This window comes from Phocoena sinus, chromosome 14 (genome assembly GCF_008692025.1).
Source record: "Phocoena sinus isolate mPhoSin1 chromosome 14, mPhoSin1.pri, whole genome shotgun sequence".
Taxonomy (NCBI): domain Eukaryota; kingdom Metazoa; phylum Chordata; class Mammalia; order Artiodactyla; family Phocoenidae; genus Phocoena; species Phocoena sinus.
The window spans coordinates 54,736,600-54,754,794 of NC_045776.1; the positions used below are offsets into that span (position 1 = coordinate 54,736,600).

The 18,195-nt window shown below is 37.3% G+C and overlaps 1 protein-coding gene across 2 annotated transcripts in view; it reads right to left on the reverse strand.

The window, feature by feature from the left end:
• Window positions 1–18,195, reverse strand: part of MYOM1 (myomesin 1) — a 164,415-nt gene that overhangs the window by 72,363 nt on the left and 73,857 nt on the right. For both annotated transcript variants that reach the window (XM_032654458.1, XM_032654459.1), the window contains 3 exons: window positions 14,178–14,319; window positions 11,493–11,692; window positions 9,307–9,363 (listed from right to left, as the gene is read on the reverse strand). In XM_032654458.1, coding sequence (XP_032510349.1) covers window positions 9,307–9,363; window positions 11,493–11,692; window positions 14,178–14,319 — 399 coding nt within the window. The remainder of the gene's footprint in view (window positions 1–9,306; window positions 9,364–11,492; window positions 11,693–14,177; window positions 14,320–18,195) is intronic.

Genomic DNA, 18,195 nt, shown 5'->3' on the forward strand with positions numbered 1-18,195 from the left:
ACAGTGCTGGACACCCTACGCCAAACAACTAGCAAGACAGGAACACAACCCCACCCATTAGCAGAGAGGCTGCCTAAAATCAGAATGAGTCCACAGACAACCCAAAACAGACCACCAGACGTGGACCTGCCCACCAGAAAGACAAGACCCAGCCTCATCCACCAGAACACAGGCACTAGTCCCCTCCACCAGGAAGCCTACACAACCCACTGAACCAACTTTAGCCACTGGGGAGAGACACCAAAAACAACAGGAACTATGAACCTGCAGCCTGCAAAAAGGAGACCCCAAACACAGTAAGATAAGCAAAATGAGAAGACAGAAAAACACACAGCAGATGAAGGAGCAAGATAAAAACCCACCAGACGTAACAAATGAAGAGGAAATAGGCAGTCTACCTGAAAAAGAATTCAGAATAATGATAGTAAAGATGATCCAAAATCTTGGAAATAGAATAGGGAAAATGCAAGAAACATTTAAAAAGGACCTAGAAGAACTAAAGATGAAACAAGCAATGATGAACAGCACAATAAATGAAATTAAAAATACTCTAGAAGGGATCAATAGCAGAATAACTGAGGCAGAAGAACGGATAAGTGACCTGGAAGATAAAATATTGGAAATAACTACTGCAGAGCAAAATAAAGAAGAAAGAATGAAAAGAACTGAACACAGTCTCCGAGGCCTCTGGGACAACATTAAACACATGAACATTCAAGTTATAGGGGTTCCAGAAGAAGAAGAGAAAAAGAAAGGGACTGAGAAAATATTTGAAGAGATTATAGTTGAAAACTTCCCTAATATGGGAAAGAAAAATAATTAATCAAGTCTAGGAAGCACAGAGAGTCCCATACAGAATAAATCCAAGGAGAAACACTCCAAGACACATATTAATCAAACTGATTAATTTTGATTAATCAAAATTAATCATATTTAATTTAATCAAAATTAAATACAAAGAAAACATATTAAAAGCAGCAAGGGAAAAATAACACACAAGGGAATCCCCATAAGGTTAACAGCTGATCTTTCAGCAGAAACTCTGCAAGCCAGAAGGGACTGACAGGACATATTTAAAGTGATGAAGGAGAAAAACCTACAACCAAGGTTACTCTACCAAGCAAGGATCTCATTCAGATTTGATGGAGAACTTAAAACCTTTACAGACAAGCAAAAGCTGAGAGAGTTCAGCACCAGCAAACCAGCTTTACAACAAATGCTAAAGGATCTTCTCTAGGCAAGAAACACAAGAAAAGGAAAAGACCTACAATAACAAACCCAAAACAATTAAGAAAATGGTAATAGGAACATACATATCGATAATTACCTTAAATGTAAATGGATTAAATGCTCCCACCAAAAGACACAGACTGGCTGAATGGATACAAAAACAAGACCCATATATATGCTGTCTACAAGAGACCCACTTCAGACCTAGAGACACATACAGACTGAAAGTGAGGGGATGGAAAAAGATATTCCATGCAAATGGAAACCAAAAGAAAGCTGGAGTAGCAATTCTCATATCAGACAAAATAGACTTTAAAATAAAGACTATTACAAGAGACAAAGAAGGAGACTACATAATGATCACGGGATCGATCCAGGAAGATATAACAATTGTAAATATTTATGAACCCAACAAAGGAGCACCTCAATATATAAGGCAAATACTAACAGCCATAAAAGGGGAAATCGACAGTAACACATTCATAGTAGATCATCCAACATGAAAATAAATAAGGAAACACAAGCTTTAAATGATACATTAAACAAGATGGACTTAATTGATATTTATAGGACATTCCATCCAAAAACAACAGAATACACATTTTTCTCAAGTGCTCATGGAACATTCTCCAGGATAGATCATATCTTGGGTCACAAATCAAGCCTTGGTAAATTTAAGAAAATTGAAATTGTATCAAGTATCTTTTCTGACCACAACGCTATGAGACTAGATATCAATTACAGATCTGTAAAAAATACAAACACATGGAGGCTAAACAATACACTACTTAATAATGAAGTGATCACTGAAGAAATCAAAGAGGAAATCAGAAAATACCTAGATACAAATGACAATGGAGACATGATGACCCAAAACCTATGGGATGCAGCAAAAGCAGTTCTAAGAGGGAAGTTTATAGCAATACAATTCTACCTTAAGAAACAGGAAACATCTCGAATAAACAACCTAACCTTGCACCTAAAGCTATTAGAGAAGGAAGAACAAAAAAACCCCAAAGTTAGCAGAAGGAAAGAAATCAAGATCAGATCAGAAATAAATGAAAAAGAAATGAAGGAAACGATAGCAAAGATCAATAAAACTAAAAGCTGTTTCTTTGAGAAGATAAAATTATAAACCATTAGCTAGACTCATCAGGAAAGAAAAGGGAGAAGACTCAAATCAGTAGAATTAGAAATGAAAAAGGAGAAGTTACAACAGGCACCGTTGAAATACAAAGCATCCTAAGAGACTACTACAAGCAACTCTATGCCAATAAAATGGACAAACTGGAAGAAATGGACAAATTCTTAGAAATGCACAACCTGCCAAGACTGTATCAGGAAGAAATAGAAAATATGAACAGACCAATCACAAGTACTGAAATTGAAACTGTGATTAAAAATCTTCCAACAAACAAAAGCCCAGGACCAGATGGCTTCGCAGGCGAATTCTATCCAACATTTATAGGAGAGCTAACACCTATCCTTCTCAAACTCTTCCAAAATATAGCAGAGGGAGGAACACTCCCAAACTCATTCTACGAGGCCACCATCACCCTGATACCAAAACCAGACAAGGATGTCACAAAGAAAGAAAACTACAGGCCAGTATCACTGATGAACATAGATGCAAAAATCCTCAACAAAATACTAGCAAACAGAATCCAACAGCACATTAAAAGGATCATACACCATGATCAAGTGGGGTTTATTCCAGGAATGCAAGGATTCTTCAATATATGCAAATCAATCAATGTGATGCACCATATTAACAAACTGAAGGAGAAAAACCATATGATCATCTCAATAGATGCAGAGAAAGCTTTCGACAAAATTCAACACCCATTTATGATAAAAACCCTGCAGAAAGTAGGCATAGAGGGAACTTTCCTCAACGTAATAAAGGCCATATATGACAAACCCACAGCCAACATCGTCCTCAATGGTGAAAAACTGAAAGCATTTCCACTAAGATCAGGAACAAGACAAGGTTGCCCACTCTCACCACTCTTATTCAACATAGTTTTGGAAATTTTAGCCATAGCAATCAGAGAAGAAAAGGAAATAAAAGGAATCCAAATCAGAAAAGAGGTAAAGCTGTCACTGTTTGCAGATGACATGATACTATACATAAAGAATCCTAAAGATGCCACCAGAAAACTACTAGAGCTAATCAATGAATTTGGTAAAGTAGCAGGATACAAAATTCATGCACAGAAATCTCTGGCATTCCTATACACTGATGATGAAAAATCTGAAAGTGAAATCAAGAAAACACTCCCATTTACCATTGCAACTAAAAGAATAAAATATCTAGGAATAAACCTACCTAAGGAGACGAAAGACCTGTATGCAGAAAATTATAAGACACTGATGAAAGAAATTAAAGATGATACAAATAGATGGAGAGATATACCATATTCTTGGATTGGAAGAATCAACATTGTGAAAATGACTCTACTACCCAAAGCAATCTACAGATTCAATGCAATTCCTATCAAACTACCACTGGCATTTTTCACAGAACTAGAAACAAAAAATTTCACAATTTGTATGGAAACACAAAAGACCCTGGATAGCCAAAGCAATCTTGAGAACGAAAAATGGAGCTGGAGGAATCAGGCTCCCTGACTTCAGACTATACTACAAAGCTACAGTAATCAAGACAGTATGGTACTGGCACAAAAACAGAAATACAGATCAATGGACCAGGATAGAAAGCCCAGAGATAAACCCACGCACATATGGTCACCTTATCTTTGATAAAGGAAGCAGGAATGTACAATGGAGAAAGGACAGCCGCTTCAATAAGTGGTGCTGGGAAACCTGGACAGGTACATGTAAAAGTATGAGTTAGATCACTCCCTAACACCATACACAAAAATAAGCTCAAAATGGATTAAAGACCTAAATGTAAGGCCAGAAACTATCAAACTCTTAGAGGAAAACGTAGGCAGAACACTCTATGACATAAACCACAGAAAGATCCTTTTTGATCCACCTCCTAGAGAAATGGAAATAAAAACAAAAATAAACAGGTGGGACCTAATGAAACTTCAAAGCTTTTGCACAGCAAAGGAAACCATAAACAAGACCAAAAGACAACCCTCAGAATGGGAGAAAATATTTGCAAATGAAGCAACTGACAAAGGATTACTCTCCAAAATTTACAAGCAGCTCAATAACAAAAAAACAAACAACCCAATCCAAAAATGGGCAGAAGACCTAAATAGACATTTCTCCAAAAAAGATATACAGACTGCCAACAAACACATGAAAGAATGCTCAATATCATTAATCATTAGAGAAATGCAAATCAAAACTACAATGAGATATCATCTCACACCAGTCAGAATGGCCATCATCAAAAAATCTAGAAACACGGGCCTTCCCTGGTGGCGCAGTGGTTGAGAGTCCGCCTGCCAATGCAGGGGACACAGGTTCATGCCCCGGTCCGCGAAGATCCCACATGCCACGGAGTGGCTGGGCCTGTGAGCCATGGCAAAAAAAAAAAAAAAAAAAATCTAGAAACAATAAATGCTGGAGAGGGTGTTGAGAAAAGGGAAAACTATTGCACTGCTGGTGGAAATGTGAATTGGTACAGCCACTATGGAGAACACTATGGAGGTTCCTTAAAAAACTACCAATAGAACTACTATATGACCCAGCAATCCCACTACTGGGCATATACCCTGAGAAAACCATAATTCAAAAAGAGTTATGTACCAAAATGTTCATTGCAGCTCTATTTACAATAGTCAGGAGATGGAAACAACTTAAGTGTCCATCATCAGATGAATGGATGTGGCACATATATACAATGGAATATTACTCAGCCATAAAAAGAAACAAAATTGAGCTATTTGTAATGAGGCGGATGGACCTAGAGTCTGTCATACAGAGTGAAGTAAGTCAGAAAGAGAAAGACAAATACCATATGCTAACACATATATATGGAATTTAAGAGAAAAAAATGTCATGAATAACCTAGGGCTAAGACAGGAATAAAGACACAGACCTACTAGAGAATGGACTTGAGGATATGGGGAGGGGGAAGGGTAAGCTGTGACAAAGTGAGAGAGTGGCATGGACATATATATACTACCAAACATAAAATAGCTAGCTAGTGGGAAGCAGCCGCACAGCACAGGGAGATCAGCTCGGTGGTTTGTGACCACCTAGAGGGGTGGAATAGGGAGGGTGGGAGGGAGGGAGATGCAAGAGGGAAGAGATATGGGAACATGTTTATATATATAACTGATTCACTTTGTTATAAAGCAGAAACTAACACACCATTGTAAAGCAATTATACTCCAATAAAGATGTTAAAAAAAAAAAATGACCAGGGAATTCCTTGGTGGCCCAGTGGTTAGTGTTCTCGCTGTTGAGGGCCTAGGTTCAATCCCTGGTCAGGGAACTAAGATCCCAACAGCCATGAGGCACAGCCAAAAAAAAGAAAAAAATCACCAAGTATGCAAAGAAGCAAGAAAATACAACCCATGATGAGGAGAAAAATCAATCAATGATACAAAACCAGAGATGTCACAAATGATAGAATAGTAGACAAGGACATAAAGTTATTATAAATGTATTCCACATGTTCAAGAGGCTAAAGATTAAAGATGATAATTAAAGACATGGAAAATATTAAAATAATACAAATTAATTTCTAAGATGAAAACTACAAAGTCTTTTACAAAGAATACATTGCCTGGAATTCACAATAGGTTAGAGGCTAAAGAGGAGAATAATAATAAAAGTAATGACATAGCAGTAGAAAGTAACACAGAAAGAAATGAAACACGGAAAGAAAAAAAGACTGATAGGAAAAATGAGCACAGCATCACTGAGCTTTGGTTTCAAGAGGCATGTAATTGGAGTTCCTGAGGAAGAGAAGAGAGAGGGGAGTATAGAAAAAAATATTTAAAGAAATAATGTGAAAAAAATTTTCCAAATCTGATGAAAACCATAAATGCACAGATTCAAGGAACTTGCAAACGCCAAGCACATGATATGAAGGAAACTACACAAATGCACATCATAATCAAATTTCTAAAGCCAGTGATAAAGGGAATATCTTAAAAGCAGACATGGGAAAAAAATACATTACATACAGAAAAACACAAATAAGAATGACAGGGAAAAAAATGATAGCAGTCATTCTTACAGTGCAGACCTATATTACAATGGACCAACCTCTAAAGAAAGACTGTCAACCTAGAATTCTATAGCTGGTGAAGATATAGTCCAAAAATGAAGACGAAATACAGACTCTCACAAACATACAAATAATAAAATAATTCATAACCAGCAGGATTGCACTACAAGAAATATTAAAGGAAATGCCTTAGGTGGAAAGAAAATCACATCAGATGGAAATCCACATCTACACAGAGAAATAAAGAGCAACAGAAATGGTAAAAATGTGAGTGAATACTGAAAACATTTTTCATACTTTTAAAATTTCTTTGAAAGCTTTGTGACTGTTTGAACCAAAATAATAACATCGTATCATAGAGTTTATAATATATAAACAAATAAAATATATAACAACACCACCATGGCTAGGAGGGGTAAATGGAATGATACTGCTGTAAGTTCTTATACTACATGTGAAGTAGGATAATATTACTTTAAGGTACATTGTCATATGATGTATATTATAAATTCCAAACTACTATAAAAGAAAAAATAATTATAGTTAATAAGATAACGTAGATAAAATGGAATAATAAAAGATATTTAATCCAAAAGAATGTAGAAAGAGGGAAAAGAAAGCAAACAAGTAGATGGAACGGATAGAAAACAACTAGCAAGATGGTAGATTTAAATGCAGCCATATCAATAATCACATGAAATGTAAATAGCTCAAACACCCCAATTAAAAGGTAAAGATTACCAGATTGCATAAAAAGGCAAGGCCCAATTATATGCTGCCTACAAGAAACATGATTTAAATACAAAGACACATAGGTTAAAAGTAAAAGGAAGGAAATCATATGTCATGCTAACACTAATCAAAAGAAAGCTGGGGTCATTATATTCATATCAGACAAAACAGATTTCCAAGCAAAAATGTATTACCGTGGATAAAAGGAGTAACTTCCTAATATTAAAGTGGTCAGTGCATAAGAGGATATAACAATAAAAATATTTATGCATCTAATAACAAAGCTTCAAAACACATGAAACCAAACCTGATAAAACTACAAGAAGCATTTAAATCCACCATTTAGTTGGAGATGTCACCACTATTTTAACAATAATTGATAGAGGGGCTTCCCTGGTGGTACAATGGTTAAGAATCTGCCTGCCAAAGCAGGGTACACAGGTTCAAGCCCTGGTCCGGGAAGATCCCACATGCCGCAGAGCAACTAAGCCCGTGCGACACAACTACTGAGCCTGCGCTCTAGAGCCTGCGAGCCACAACTACTGAAGCCCGCATGCCTAGAGACCATGCTCTGCAACAAGAGAAGTCACCGCAATGAGGAACCCACGCACCACAACGAAGAGTAGCCTCCGCTGGCCACAACTAGAGAAAGCCTGCGTAGCAATGAAGACACGACGCAGCCAAAAATAAATAAATAAAATAAAATAATTAAATAAAATAATTGATAGAATGAGTAGATAGAAAATCACGAAGAATAAAAGACTCAAATGAAATCCCAGCAGGGTTTTTTGTTTTTTTTTTAAGAAATTGATAAGCTGATTTTAAATTCTACATGGAAATGCAAAGACTTAGAACAGCCAAAACAACTGTGGGGGAAAAAAAAGATTAGAGGACTTATACTACCTGATTGCAAAACTGTGAAGCTTTAAAAAAAACATGAAGCTTATAAAAGCTACAGTAATCAAGACAGTGTGGTACTGGTGTAGAGAAAATAAAATTGACCAATAAAGATTCCAGAAATAGATCCACAAATATACAATCACTGATTTGGACAATGGTGCTAAGGCAATTCAATGGGAAGAAAATAATCTTTTCAACAGATATTGCTGAAATAACTGGAGAGCCATATGCAAAATAATAATAACTTAGACCCTTAATCCACACAATATAGAAATAATTAATTTGAAATGGATCATAGATTGAAATATAAGAGCTAATGCTATAACATGTCTAGAAAAAAAAAAGGGAGAATATCTGAATGAACTTGGATTTGGCAAAGATGTCAAATATGATGCAAAAATGGCAAATAAGCACATGAAAAGGTGCTCAACAGTATAAGGGAAGTGCAAATTAAGACCACTATACACCTACTATGAAATACCGCCATGGTACAAAACACCACTATGCACCAATGATAAAGGCTAAAATTAAAAAGACTGACCATACCACGAACTGGTTACAGTATGGAGCAGCTGAAACTCTGGACTACTGCAGATGGGAATGTAAAATGGTACAACCATTTTGGAAAACAGTTGGCAATTTCTTTAAAAATTAAACAAACACCTATCAGATGACCTAATCATTCAAACCCTGGGTATTTATCCAAGAGAAATGAAAGTGTATGTCCACAAAAACACTTAACAAGGAGGTTCATAGAAGGTTTCAATGGTGAAGGTATAAATAAGTTGGAATAAACTGATACATGCATCAATATGGATAAATCTCAGAATAATTATGCTGAGTGAAAGAAACCAGACAAAAATGAGTATGGTTCCATTGATCTAAAATTGTGGACAACACAAACGATAGTGACAGAAAGCCGATCAGTGATGGCCTGGAGATGAGGAAGGGGCAGGAGGGAGGTATTTCAGAGGGGTATGAGGAAATTTAGGGGTGATGGATATGTTCATTATTTTGATCACGGTGATGGTTTCACAGGTGTTTGCACATGTAAAATTTATCACATTGCTCATTTTGCAGACATGCAGTTTAGTGTATGTCATTATACCTCAATAAAGCTTTTTAAAAAAGCGATTCTCTGACAACATAAGTTACTTCATGATCTCCAAATATTTGAGAATGTTCTTTCCAAAACACTTAAATAATATACACTGTAGCCTCACAACAAAAGCCAAACTGCATAGCAGAGCACTGGCAATACTGTCCGGGGAAAACGTGGTTTTTACCTGTCGGTTCCTCCTCAGTGACAATGATCTGTCCAGTCCAGGGTGCTGAAGGGCGACCTGACAGAGATAAATACAAAAATCAGAAACATTCACAAATGCAGTTCAGCTGCACTGAGAAATTGGTAAACTGGCCAGATTAGTCCCAAATGGGTTTGTTACTAGTTTACTTATGTACCTTGTTAGTGAGTCTTACCAAGCATGCACATGGTATTTTGGGGAGAGGGGGCATAGTCTCTGTTCTCAAACAACTCACAATCTGCTAGATTCCACGTTTCCGGAACTGTACTGACACAGGCGAGGTAAACAGCCTGTGTTCATACACTGTTCCCCATGTATCTCCTGAAACACATAGGCTCTCTCACCCTTCTTGAGAGATAGCATTTAATTGGGAGAAACCTTTCAGGAACAATTGTAAGCCAGGCTGTTATTTATGTCATAATGAAGATGAAAGGGGAGAGGGGCGCTGATCCTGCAGTAAAGCTCAACGAAAGAGATTTCTTTCCATTAATTTTGAAAGTGTTATTTACAAAGGAAAGCAGTTTAGATCCCGAGTAAGGAAAATGAGTGAGACAGGCAGTATAAAGTTAAAGAGGAAATTCATTTCTGTGATATCAGAAAGACATCAGAAAGAGAGAATGATTCAACTCCTGCTTCAAGTGAGGGACTTTTCACCAGAATGTGTGCAAAACCAGAAAGGTAATAAGCAAGATAATTGATTTTCAATCCCAACAAATCTTACTTTCATTGAAAGTTATTAAAGAGGAGTAAATGAAAGTATGAGATGGAATTAGGAAAGAGGGAGAGAAGTTGGACAGTGGGTGAAAAGTGATTGGAGAGTAATCAGGGAGCCTGATTAGAAAAGTCTCCAGAGAGAAGGTGACATTATTTTACTTAGATTTTTATGATGCCACTACATGTACTTAAGGTCAAGAATAACACTGAAAATGTTATAAATGGCATAGACCAGGAGTTCTCAACTAGGGTGATTTTGCCCCCCAGGGACATGTGATAATGTCTGGAGACAATTTTGATTGTCGTGATGGGGGTTGGGGGGGGAGGAGGGAGTGGGGGGACCATAGGCGTCTAGCGAGTAGAGGCCAGGGATGCTGCTAAACATCTTACGATGCACAGGACAGCCCCCTACAACATAGAATTACCTGGCCTAAAATGTCAATAGGGCCAAGGTTGAGAAATCTGGTATCGACTGAAATGTGAAATTCCAACAATTCTGTTAATGCCACTTTAAGGTCCCTATTATTAAGGATGCTGTATTGGTTCCTATGAAACAAATGCAGAGCATAATTCATGTACCACAATTTTTTTTTTAAAGAAGATGTTGGGGGTAGTTTATTAATTTATTTTATTTATTTTTGCTGTGTTGGGTCTTCGTTTCTGTGCGAGGGCAAGCGGGGGCCACTCTTCATCGTGGTGCGCGGGCCTCTCACTACCGCGGCCTCTCTTGTTGCAGAGCACAGGCTCCAGACGCTCAGGCTCAGTAGTTGTGGCTCACGGGCCTAGTTGCTCCGCGGCATGTGGGATCTTCCCAGACCAGGGCTCGAACCCGTGTCCCCTGCATTAGCAGGCAGATTCTCAACAACTGCGCCACCAGGGAAGCCCCATGTACCACAGTTTTGACATTGAGACTTGGAGGCTAAATATATGAAAAGATTATTTTTGACTCTAACACAGAAACACGAGTACAGATCAGACACGATGTGTCGTAAATGTGTTTTTCCTTTGATATAAAGAAATTCACAGTGTTGAGTATTAATGCTCTAAGGGATAAATTCAAGATTAAGAAAACTACCTTACAATTTTAAGAAAATGAACCAGAAAGAAAAGTATATTTGAACTGTGCTAATAAAATGAAAAAAAAAAAAAAAGCTCTCCAGCCTTTTGGTTTTCATATTTCATTTCAAACACAATGCCTGTAACTCAGTCAAATTAGGCAAAGTTTTCTGAATCAAATAAAAATAACATAAAATAAAGCCCTTAGTGAACAGATGAGTCAAAAAACAAATACTTTTTTGTTTTTGTCTTTTTTTCCCCTGGATTTTTCTGATCAGTAAAGGATTTCTTATTCTCTTCTCCCTCTAGTGGAGAGTGGAGAAATCACCTTGCAATAGGATCTATTTCAGGCATATAAAAAAAATTCAAGATGATCCTGAATAATGAGAAATACTTACTTTTAAGTCTAGCTTTCTCAGCTGGATCCAGAGCAGCCACAGGCTCGGAAACACGAGAGGGGAGACCTATTCCAGTTTTGTTCACAGCTCGAACTCGGAATATGTAAGAACGACCTTCTATCAATCCAGTGACTGGGAAACGAGCAAACTTCACAGGTGTGTCATTGCACTGAGACCAGCTGTCTGTGCCCACCTCACACCTAAGGGAGAGAGAGTGATGGACAAAACAGAAAAAAACAGAGCTGGATGAATCAGACTCCCTGACTTCAGACTATACCACAAAGCTACAGTAATCAAGATAATATGGTACTGGCACAAAAACAGAAATATAGATCAATGGAACAGGATAGAAAGCCCAGAGATAAACCCACGCACCTATGGTCAACTAATCTATGACAAAGGAGGCAAGGATACACAATGGAGAAAAGACAGTCTCTTCAATAAGTGGTGCTGGGAAAACTGGACAGCTACATGTAAAAGAATGAAATTAGAACACTCCCTAACACCATACACAAAAACAAACTCAAAATGGATTAGAGACCTAAATGTAAGACCGGACACTATAAAACTCTTAGAGGAAAACATAGGAAGAACACTCTTTGACATAAATCACAGTAAGATCTTTTTTGATCCATCTCCTAGAGTAATGGAAATAAAAACAAAAATAAACAAATGGGACCTAATGAAACTTAAAAGCTTCTGCAAAGCAAAGGAAACTACAAACAAGACAAAAAGACAGCCCTCAGAATGGGAGAAAATATTTGCAGATGAATCAACGGACAAAGGGTTAATCTCCAAAATCTATAAACAGCTCATGCAGCTCAATATTAAAAAAACAAACAACCCAATCCAAAAGTGGGCAGAAGACCTAAACAGACATTTCTCCAAAGAAGACATACAGATGGCTAAGAAGCACATGAAAAGCTGCTCAACATCACTAATTATTAGAGAAATGCACATCAAAACTACAATGAGGTATCACCTCACACCAGTTAGAACGGGCATCATCAGAAAATCTACAAACAACAAATGCTGGAGAGGGTGTGGAGAAAAGGGAACCCTCTTGCACTGTTGGTGGGAATGTAAATTGATACAGCCACTATGGAGAACAGTATGGAGGTTCCTTAAAAAACTAAAAATAGAATTACCATATGACCCAGCAATCCCACTACTGGGCGTATACCCAGAGAAAACCATAATTTAGAAAGACACATGCACGCCAATGTTCACTGTAGCCCTATTTACAATAGCCAGGTCATGGAAGCAACCTAAATGCCCATCGACAGATGAATGGATAAAGAAGATGTGGTACATATATACAACGGAATATTACTCAGCCATAAAAAGGAACGAAATTGGGTCATTTGTAGAGACGTGGATGGATCTAGAGACTGTCATACAGAGTGAAGTAAGTCAGAAAGGGAAAAACAAATACCGTATATTAACGCATATATGTGGAACCTAGAAAAATGATACAGATGAACCAGTTTGCAGGGCATAAATAGAGGCACAGATGCAGAGAACAAACATATGGACACCAAAGGGGGAAAATGGTGGGGTGGGTGGTGGTGTTGGGATGAATTGGGAGATTGGGATTGACATATATACACTAATATGTACAAAATAGAGAACTAATAAGAACCTGCTGTATAAAAAAATAAATAAAATAAAATTCAAAAATAAAGAATCTTACTAGATTTGTAAAAAAACGGTGCATTTACATAGAGGGATACTTTTACAAAGGTAGATAGTTATGTTTTTAATTAAAATACAGATGCATATTTTTTAAAAAAGAATATATCTAAAACTTCACAGTTCATCATTATTCAATGATGAAATAACGTGGAAACATTTAGTGTACAGTTATAAATAAAGTATAATCTATTATAAATATTTCTCTGGTTGGTACTGAGCCCAGTAGGCATATACTTACTTACTGCTATAAATATTAAGTTTAATCTACCTTGGTACAAACCTGTCATACTACAGTGGCATAGATTATCTGCCCCTAGTGGTTTTTACAGTCAGGGTTTATTACTCAAAAATGGAAGAGAATTGGAGCAACTATCTGAAAAGAAACTAAGTCAGACAATAATGTATTTAGGTCAATAATCTAAATTTGTTTCTAAATTGGCCAAGCTCACTGGATAATTCATATGTAAGACCCATTTACTATAAATATAAAGCCTCTAAGTTTTGGAGAATGTAAACAGCAACAATTTGTAGATAAAACAGTTTAATACTACGGATATTTGTTATTTCTTTGTCAGACTTGAATCCTGTGATATAAATGAGATTTTCTTAGTATTCTTAGAGTACTATTCTTTAAATTACTTAATATTCTTAAATTACTGACATACTAATAATACGGACATTAAGCATATTGAATACCAGCTATTTCATCTCTAAAGTGGCCTCTATTAGGTTAACAAATTCATAATATTCTCGCCAAATTAGTGACTTGGGTTGGTAGTACAATTCAAGGATTATCTTTGGAATTTAGGTAAACAGGTAGGTATGTGTATATACACATATATATATACATACACACCAGACAGAGACAGAGACACAAGGAAAAGTGGGAGAGAACAGTAAAGAAAACACTTCACCTAGAAATGGTGGGAGAAATCAAGCATGTGTCTCTATGGCCAAATCACTCTAACTGAAGTTAGACTAAGTACTAACTTATCAATAAAATATCCCAGAATAGGACTCCCTCCATCCACAGCCGGCTGTTTCCAAGAGATGATGATATAATCTTTGTTGGCATCCAAGGACACCACATCCAAGGGAGAGGCTGGGGCTCCTTCAATCTCTGCATCAGCATCTGTGGGGATACAGAAGGATCCTGTTAACCCTCTCAGATGTGCTCTGTCAGCCCCAAAGGCCAAGGTCTTAGTGCAGACATTTTTACCACACCACTGCAGTGGCTATATCTTTGGTCCCAGTCGAGCAATCTTCAATTTTGTAATTTGCTTACCAAAATAACAATGTGTGCTTTTCACCATCAGTACAAGGAACATTACGCTAGGAAGGGCTCTGAAAAGGACCCATGACCTCTGCCTCATGGCCCTTGCCTGCCCAAAATGTTCTAAATGAAAATAAATAAGGACATGTTGAGGACTGCTATCAGAAAAGTCTGATGTAAGTTATGTCAGGAGGTCTGTTCTTAAGATAATTATTGTGCAGTGTTACTCGGAAACTATGAATGGCTCCAAAGGGGAACAAACAGCCTCTTCTGTTACCTTCTAGATACATCCACAAGAGAAGAAGAACCAAGAAGCTTTGCCCATCCCTATGCTGGGACCACCATTTTGGAAGAGAAACAAAAACATTCATTTTAATTAAATGCTTGTTCCCAAGCTGAAGATCCTTGTGAAAGTAACTCTGATGAAATAGCCACATCTGAGCTTAGTTTATCTGAGTTTAGTAAAAGTCCAAGACTATACAAGAAACAGAGTTCAGTGACTGTTCATGAAATGGGATCCTCTGACAGTGGTCCCCTCAGCAGTGTATGCACAGATAAATTAGTAACACAGGGGTGTTTTTAGGAGGAAAGGAAGGGGAATGAAAATAACCCCATAGTAGCCTTTTAAGTGAAAATGATTAAGATAAGAGTCACAGTCCCAAGGGGAGGGGAACCACATTTGCCAATTCCACTTGACATCTGGTCAACCCTTTAACAACCGGAATTAGTAGGAGAGGAGGCTGAGACATGTAGGAGCCACTCACCCGGCGAAAACACTCTTGTTGACTGAAAAATAAACACTTTCTTTTCCTATGATCTACACTTCTGTAACTCTTATAAGTTACTGAAACATTTGCTAACAGGGCTGTGCATTATCTGTGAAGATCTTAAATCAGTTTGGTTTTGAACATTCTGTTTCTTGCCCCATGAACCGGCATGAACCCATGAACCTGCAGGATAATATCTCCTGCGTAAGTGCTATAGGAGAGTGTAACCAAATCATCATGCCTAACACAATGCAGAATTCCTGCATGCCACACAACGGCAAATGGGCATTTTGGTGAGGAGAAACTTTTTTCCTTTTAGGCTTTCAGAGCACTGGATGGTGGGGAGAAGTTCTGCTGATGGTGAAGGTGGAGCAGAGCTAGGATGGAGGTGGAGATGCTGAAGTTAACAGACCTAATAGCTGCTCAGCTGCGAGAGGGACAGCTGGCAACCTCTAGCCATGTCCCTTTTTAGCAAAAAGCCCATAATGTAACAACCAGCAACGTTGGTGTTGATAGATAAATCCATTGTATGTAACAGAGCCTGGCAGACAGCAGACATTTAGGGAGCCATTTCTCAGCATTTCTATAAAGTTGCTTGGAATATGCCATTTGCCATGTGGACTTGACAATCTTTCAAAACACGGTTCTGTATAGCAGCTGCTGGAAGCCAAATCCAAATACCATGCTGTATTGCTTCACACTTGTGCTCTTGGCTCCCAGCAGCTGCTAGAGCTGCTAGTCTGGCCCACAGTACCCACTTGGGCAACGTCAATCCTCTCCTTAGCCTCTGCCCTTCTCCCAACCCTCCAAATAGTCAAACTTTTTGTATCTTTGATTAATTAGGCCAAAGATTAGCCTGCTACTCTTTATATTCTGACCTCTGACACAGGCTGTTTAATAACTTTTATCAAAATGTAAGTAATTTTATTGTTTATCTTTATTATAAAAGTAGTGTCTGCTTGTAACATATATGTAATTAAAAATACATGTTAGAATCCCTCTTAATTCCATAACTCAGAGATTACTAATACTAACGTATTTGCCTAGATTTTTCTAGATTTTTTCCCCTATATTAATAAACTCAAAAGTAATTGTTTTTCACAACAATGTAAATCAACTATACTCCAATTTTTAAAAAAAGTGATTGTTTTTTAAATAAAAGTGGGATTGGACTATATAGTTTCATGTAAACTGGGTTTTTTAAAATATATTTTCATATTAGTAAGTATACATCATTAGTTTTCATTACTGTGCAGTATTTGTGTGTTTATATGGAATATTTATTATACTTTATTTTCAGTTCCCATTGGTGGATATCTAGATTCCTTCCATATTTTCCCCCAAACAAACATTTTTTTCAGCTTTGTCCACTTAAATTCCTAGAACTAGAATCGTTGGGAAATGCGCACAGTTGATACATAGTGGCAAAACACCCTGAGCAAAGCTAAACCGATTTATACTCACCAGCAATGTGTGGGAGTGCTGGCCCCTCCATTCCTTCATCCCAGTGGATATTAAAACCTTGTAAATCTTTTCAGTGTGATAGATTAATTTTATTGCTTTGATTACTAGTGAAAACTTTTTCATAATTTATTTTTCATTTGTAATTCTTTTTTCATGACATTTATATCCCATCCTTTATCACTGTATCATCTTTCTTTCCTCCCTGCCATGTGTGTGGGAAGGGGAGGAAAGAATATATAAAAGTCTAGAAGAATATGTGATAAAATGATAACTTCAGGTATCTCTGGATGTTAGACTTACGATGGCTTTTTTTTTTCTTATTTATATTATCTAGTTTTTCAGAAAGAACACATATTATTATGTATGTAACAAAAAACTGGCCAAATATGTACAGCTCTGGAATGTGTTTCTGCAGACATATGGTGCTTTCTACACTGATCATTCTGGTTCAGAAGCTATTTTCTAAGCAGCAAAATACCAGAGCTCTAAAAAATGCATTGAACTGGCCTCATGCAGCTCAAAGTTTAAAATAAAAACCACCATAAAATGTCACTTAAAACACTTTGGTGGTTTCTCAAAAAGTTAAACACAAATTTAACATACGACCCAGCAGTTCCACTTGTAGCTATCTACCCAAGAGAAGTGAAAACCTAGGTCCCTGAATAGGAACACAAATGTTCATAGCAGCATTATTCATAACAGTCAGAGAGTGGAAACAATCCAACTGTCCATCAACTGGTGAATGGACACACAAAATGAGGCATATCCATACAGTGCAATATTAGTCAGCAATAAAAAGGAACAAAGTACCAACATAAAAACCTCAAAACATAGGCTCAATGAAAAAAGACAAAAGTAAAAGATCACATATTATATCCAGAAATGTTCAGAAAAGACAGTTTATAGAGGCAGGGAGTAGATTAGTGGCTGTCTGGGAGCTAGACTGGGGATGGGAGTGGGGAAGGGGCACAAGAAGCCTCTTTGGGGTGAAGGGGTTGTACTAAGCTGGATTGTAGATGGTGGGCGCACAGCTCTGAATATTCTGAAAAGCACTGTCCACTTAGCATGCTTGACTCTTATGGTGTGTAATTATATCTCAATAAAGATTTTTTTAAAAGAATCTAAAATATATCATTTAAAATAAACTTACAGGGGAAATCTTTTTCTAAAAGCTAAATTCACAACTCGATTTCTGAAATTCGTCTTTGCAATTTTGTCTTCCCCATGAATCTTTTCAATTCTCTCACATCAATATCTGATACATTTTAGAATCTTCCCTTATTTTGTGGATATGAAAACTGGCTTAATGATAAATTTCAATCCCTTCCCCCTGTCTGTGGTTGGTCATCTGAAGTCTGGCCTCAACCTGCAGAGAGCCACGACTCTGGATGTGGGCACTGAGAAATCTTGCTGAGGAAACCCTGGACTGTGTCAGAGTTCCCAGAAAAAGTCCACAAAGGGAATCCTCAAGGCATAATTTAAGTGTTTCTTGAGTCACCAGAGA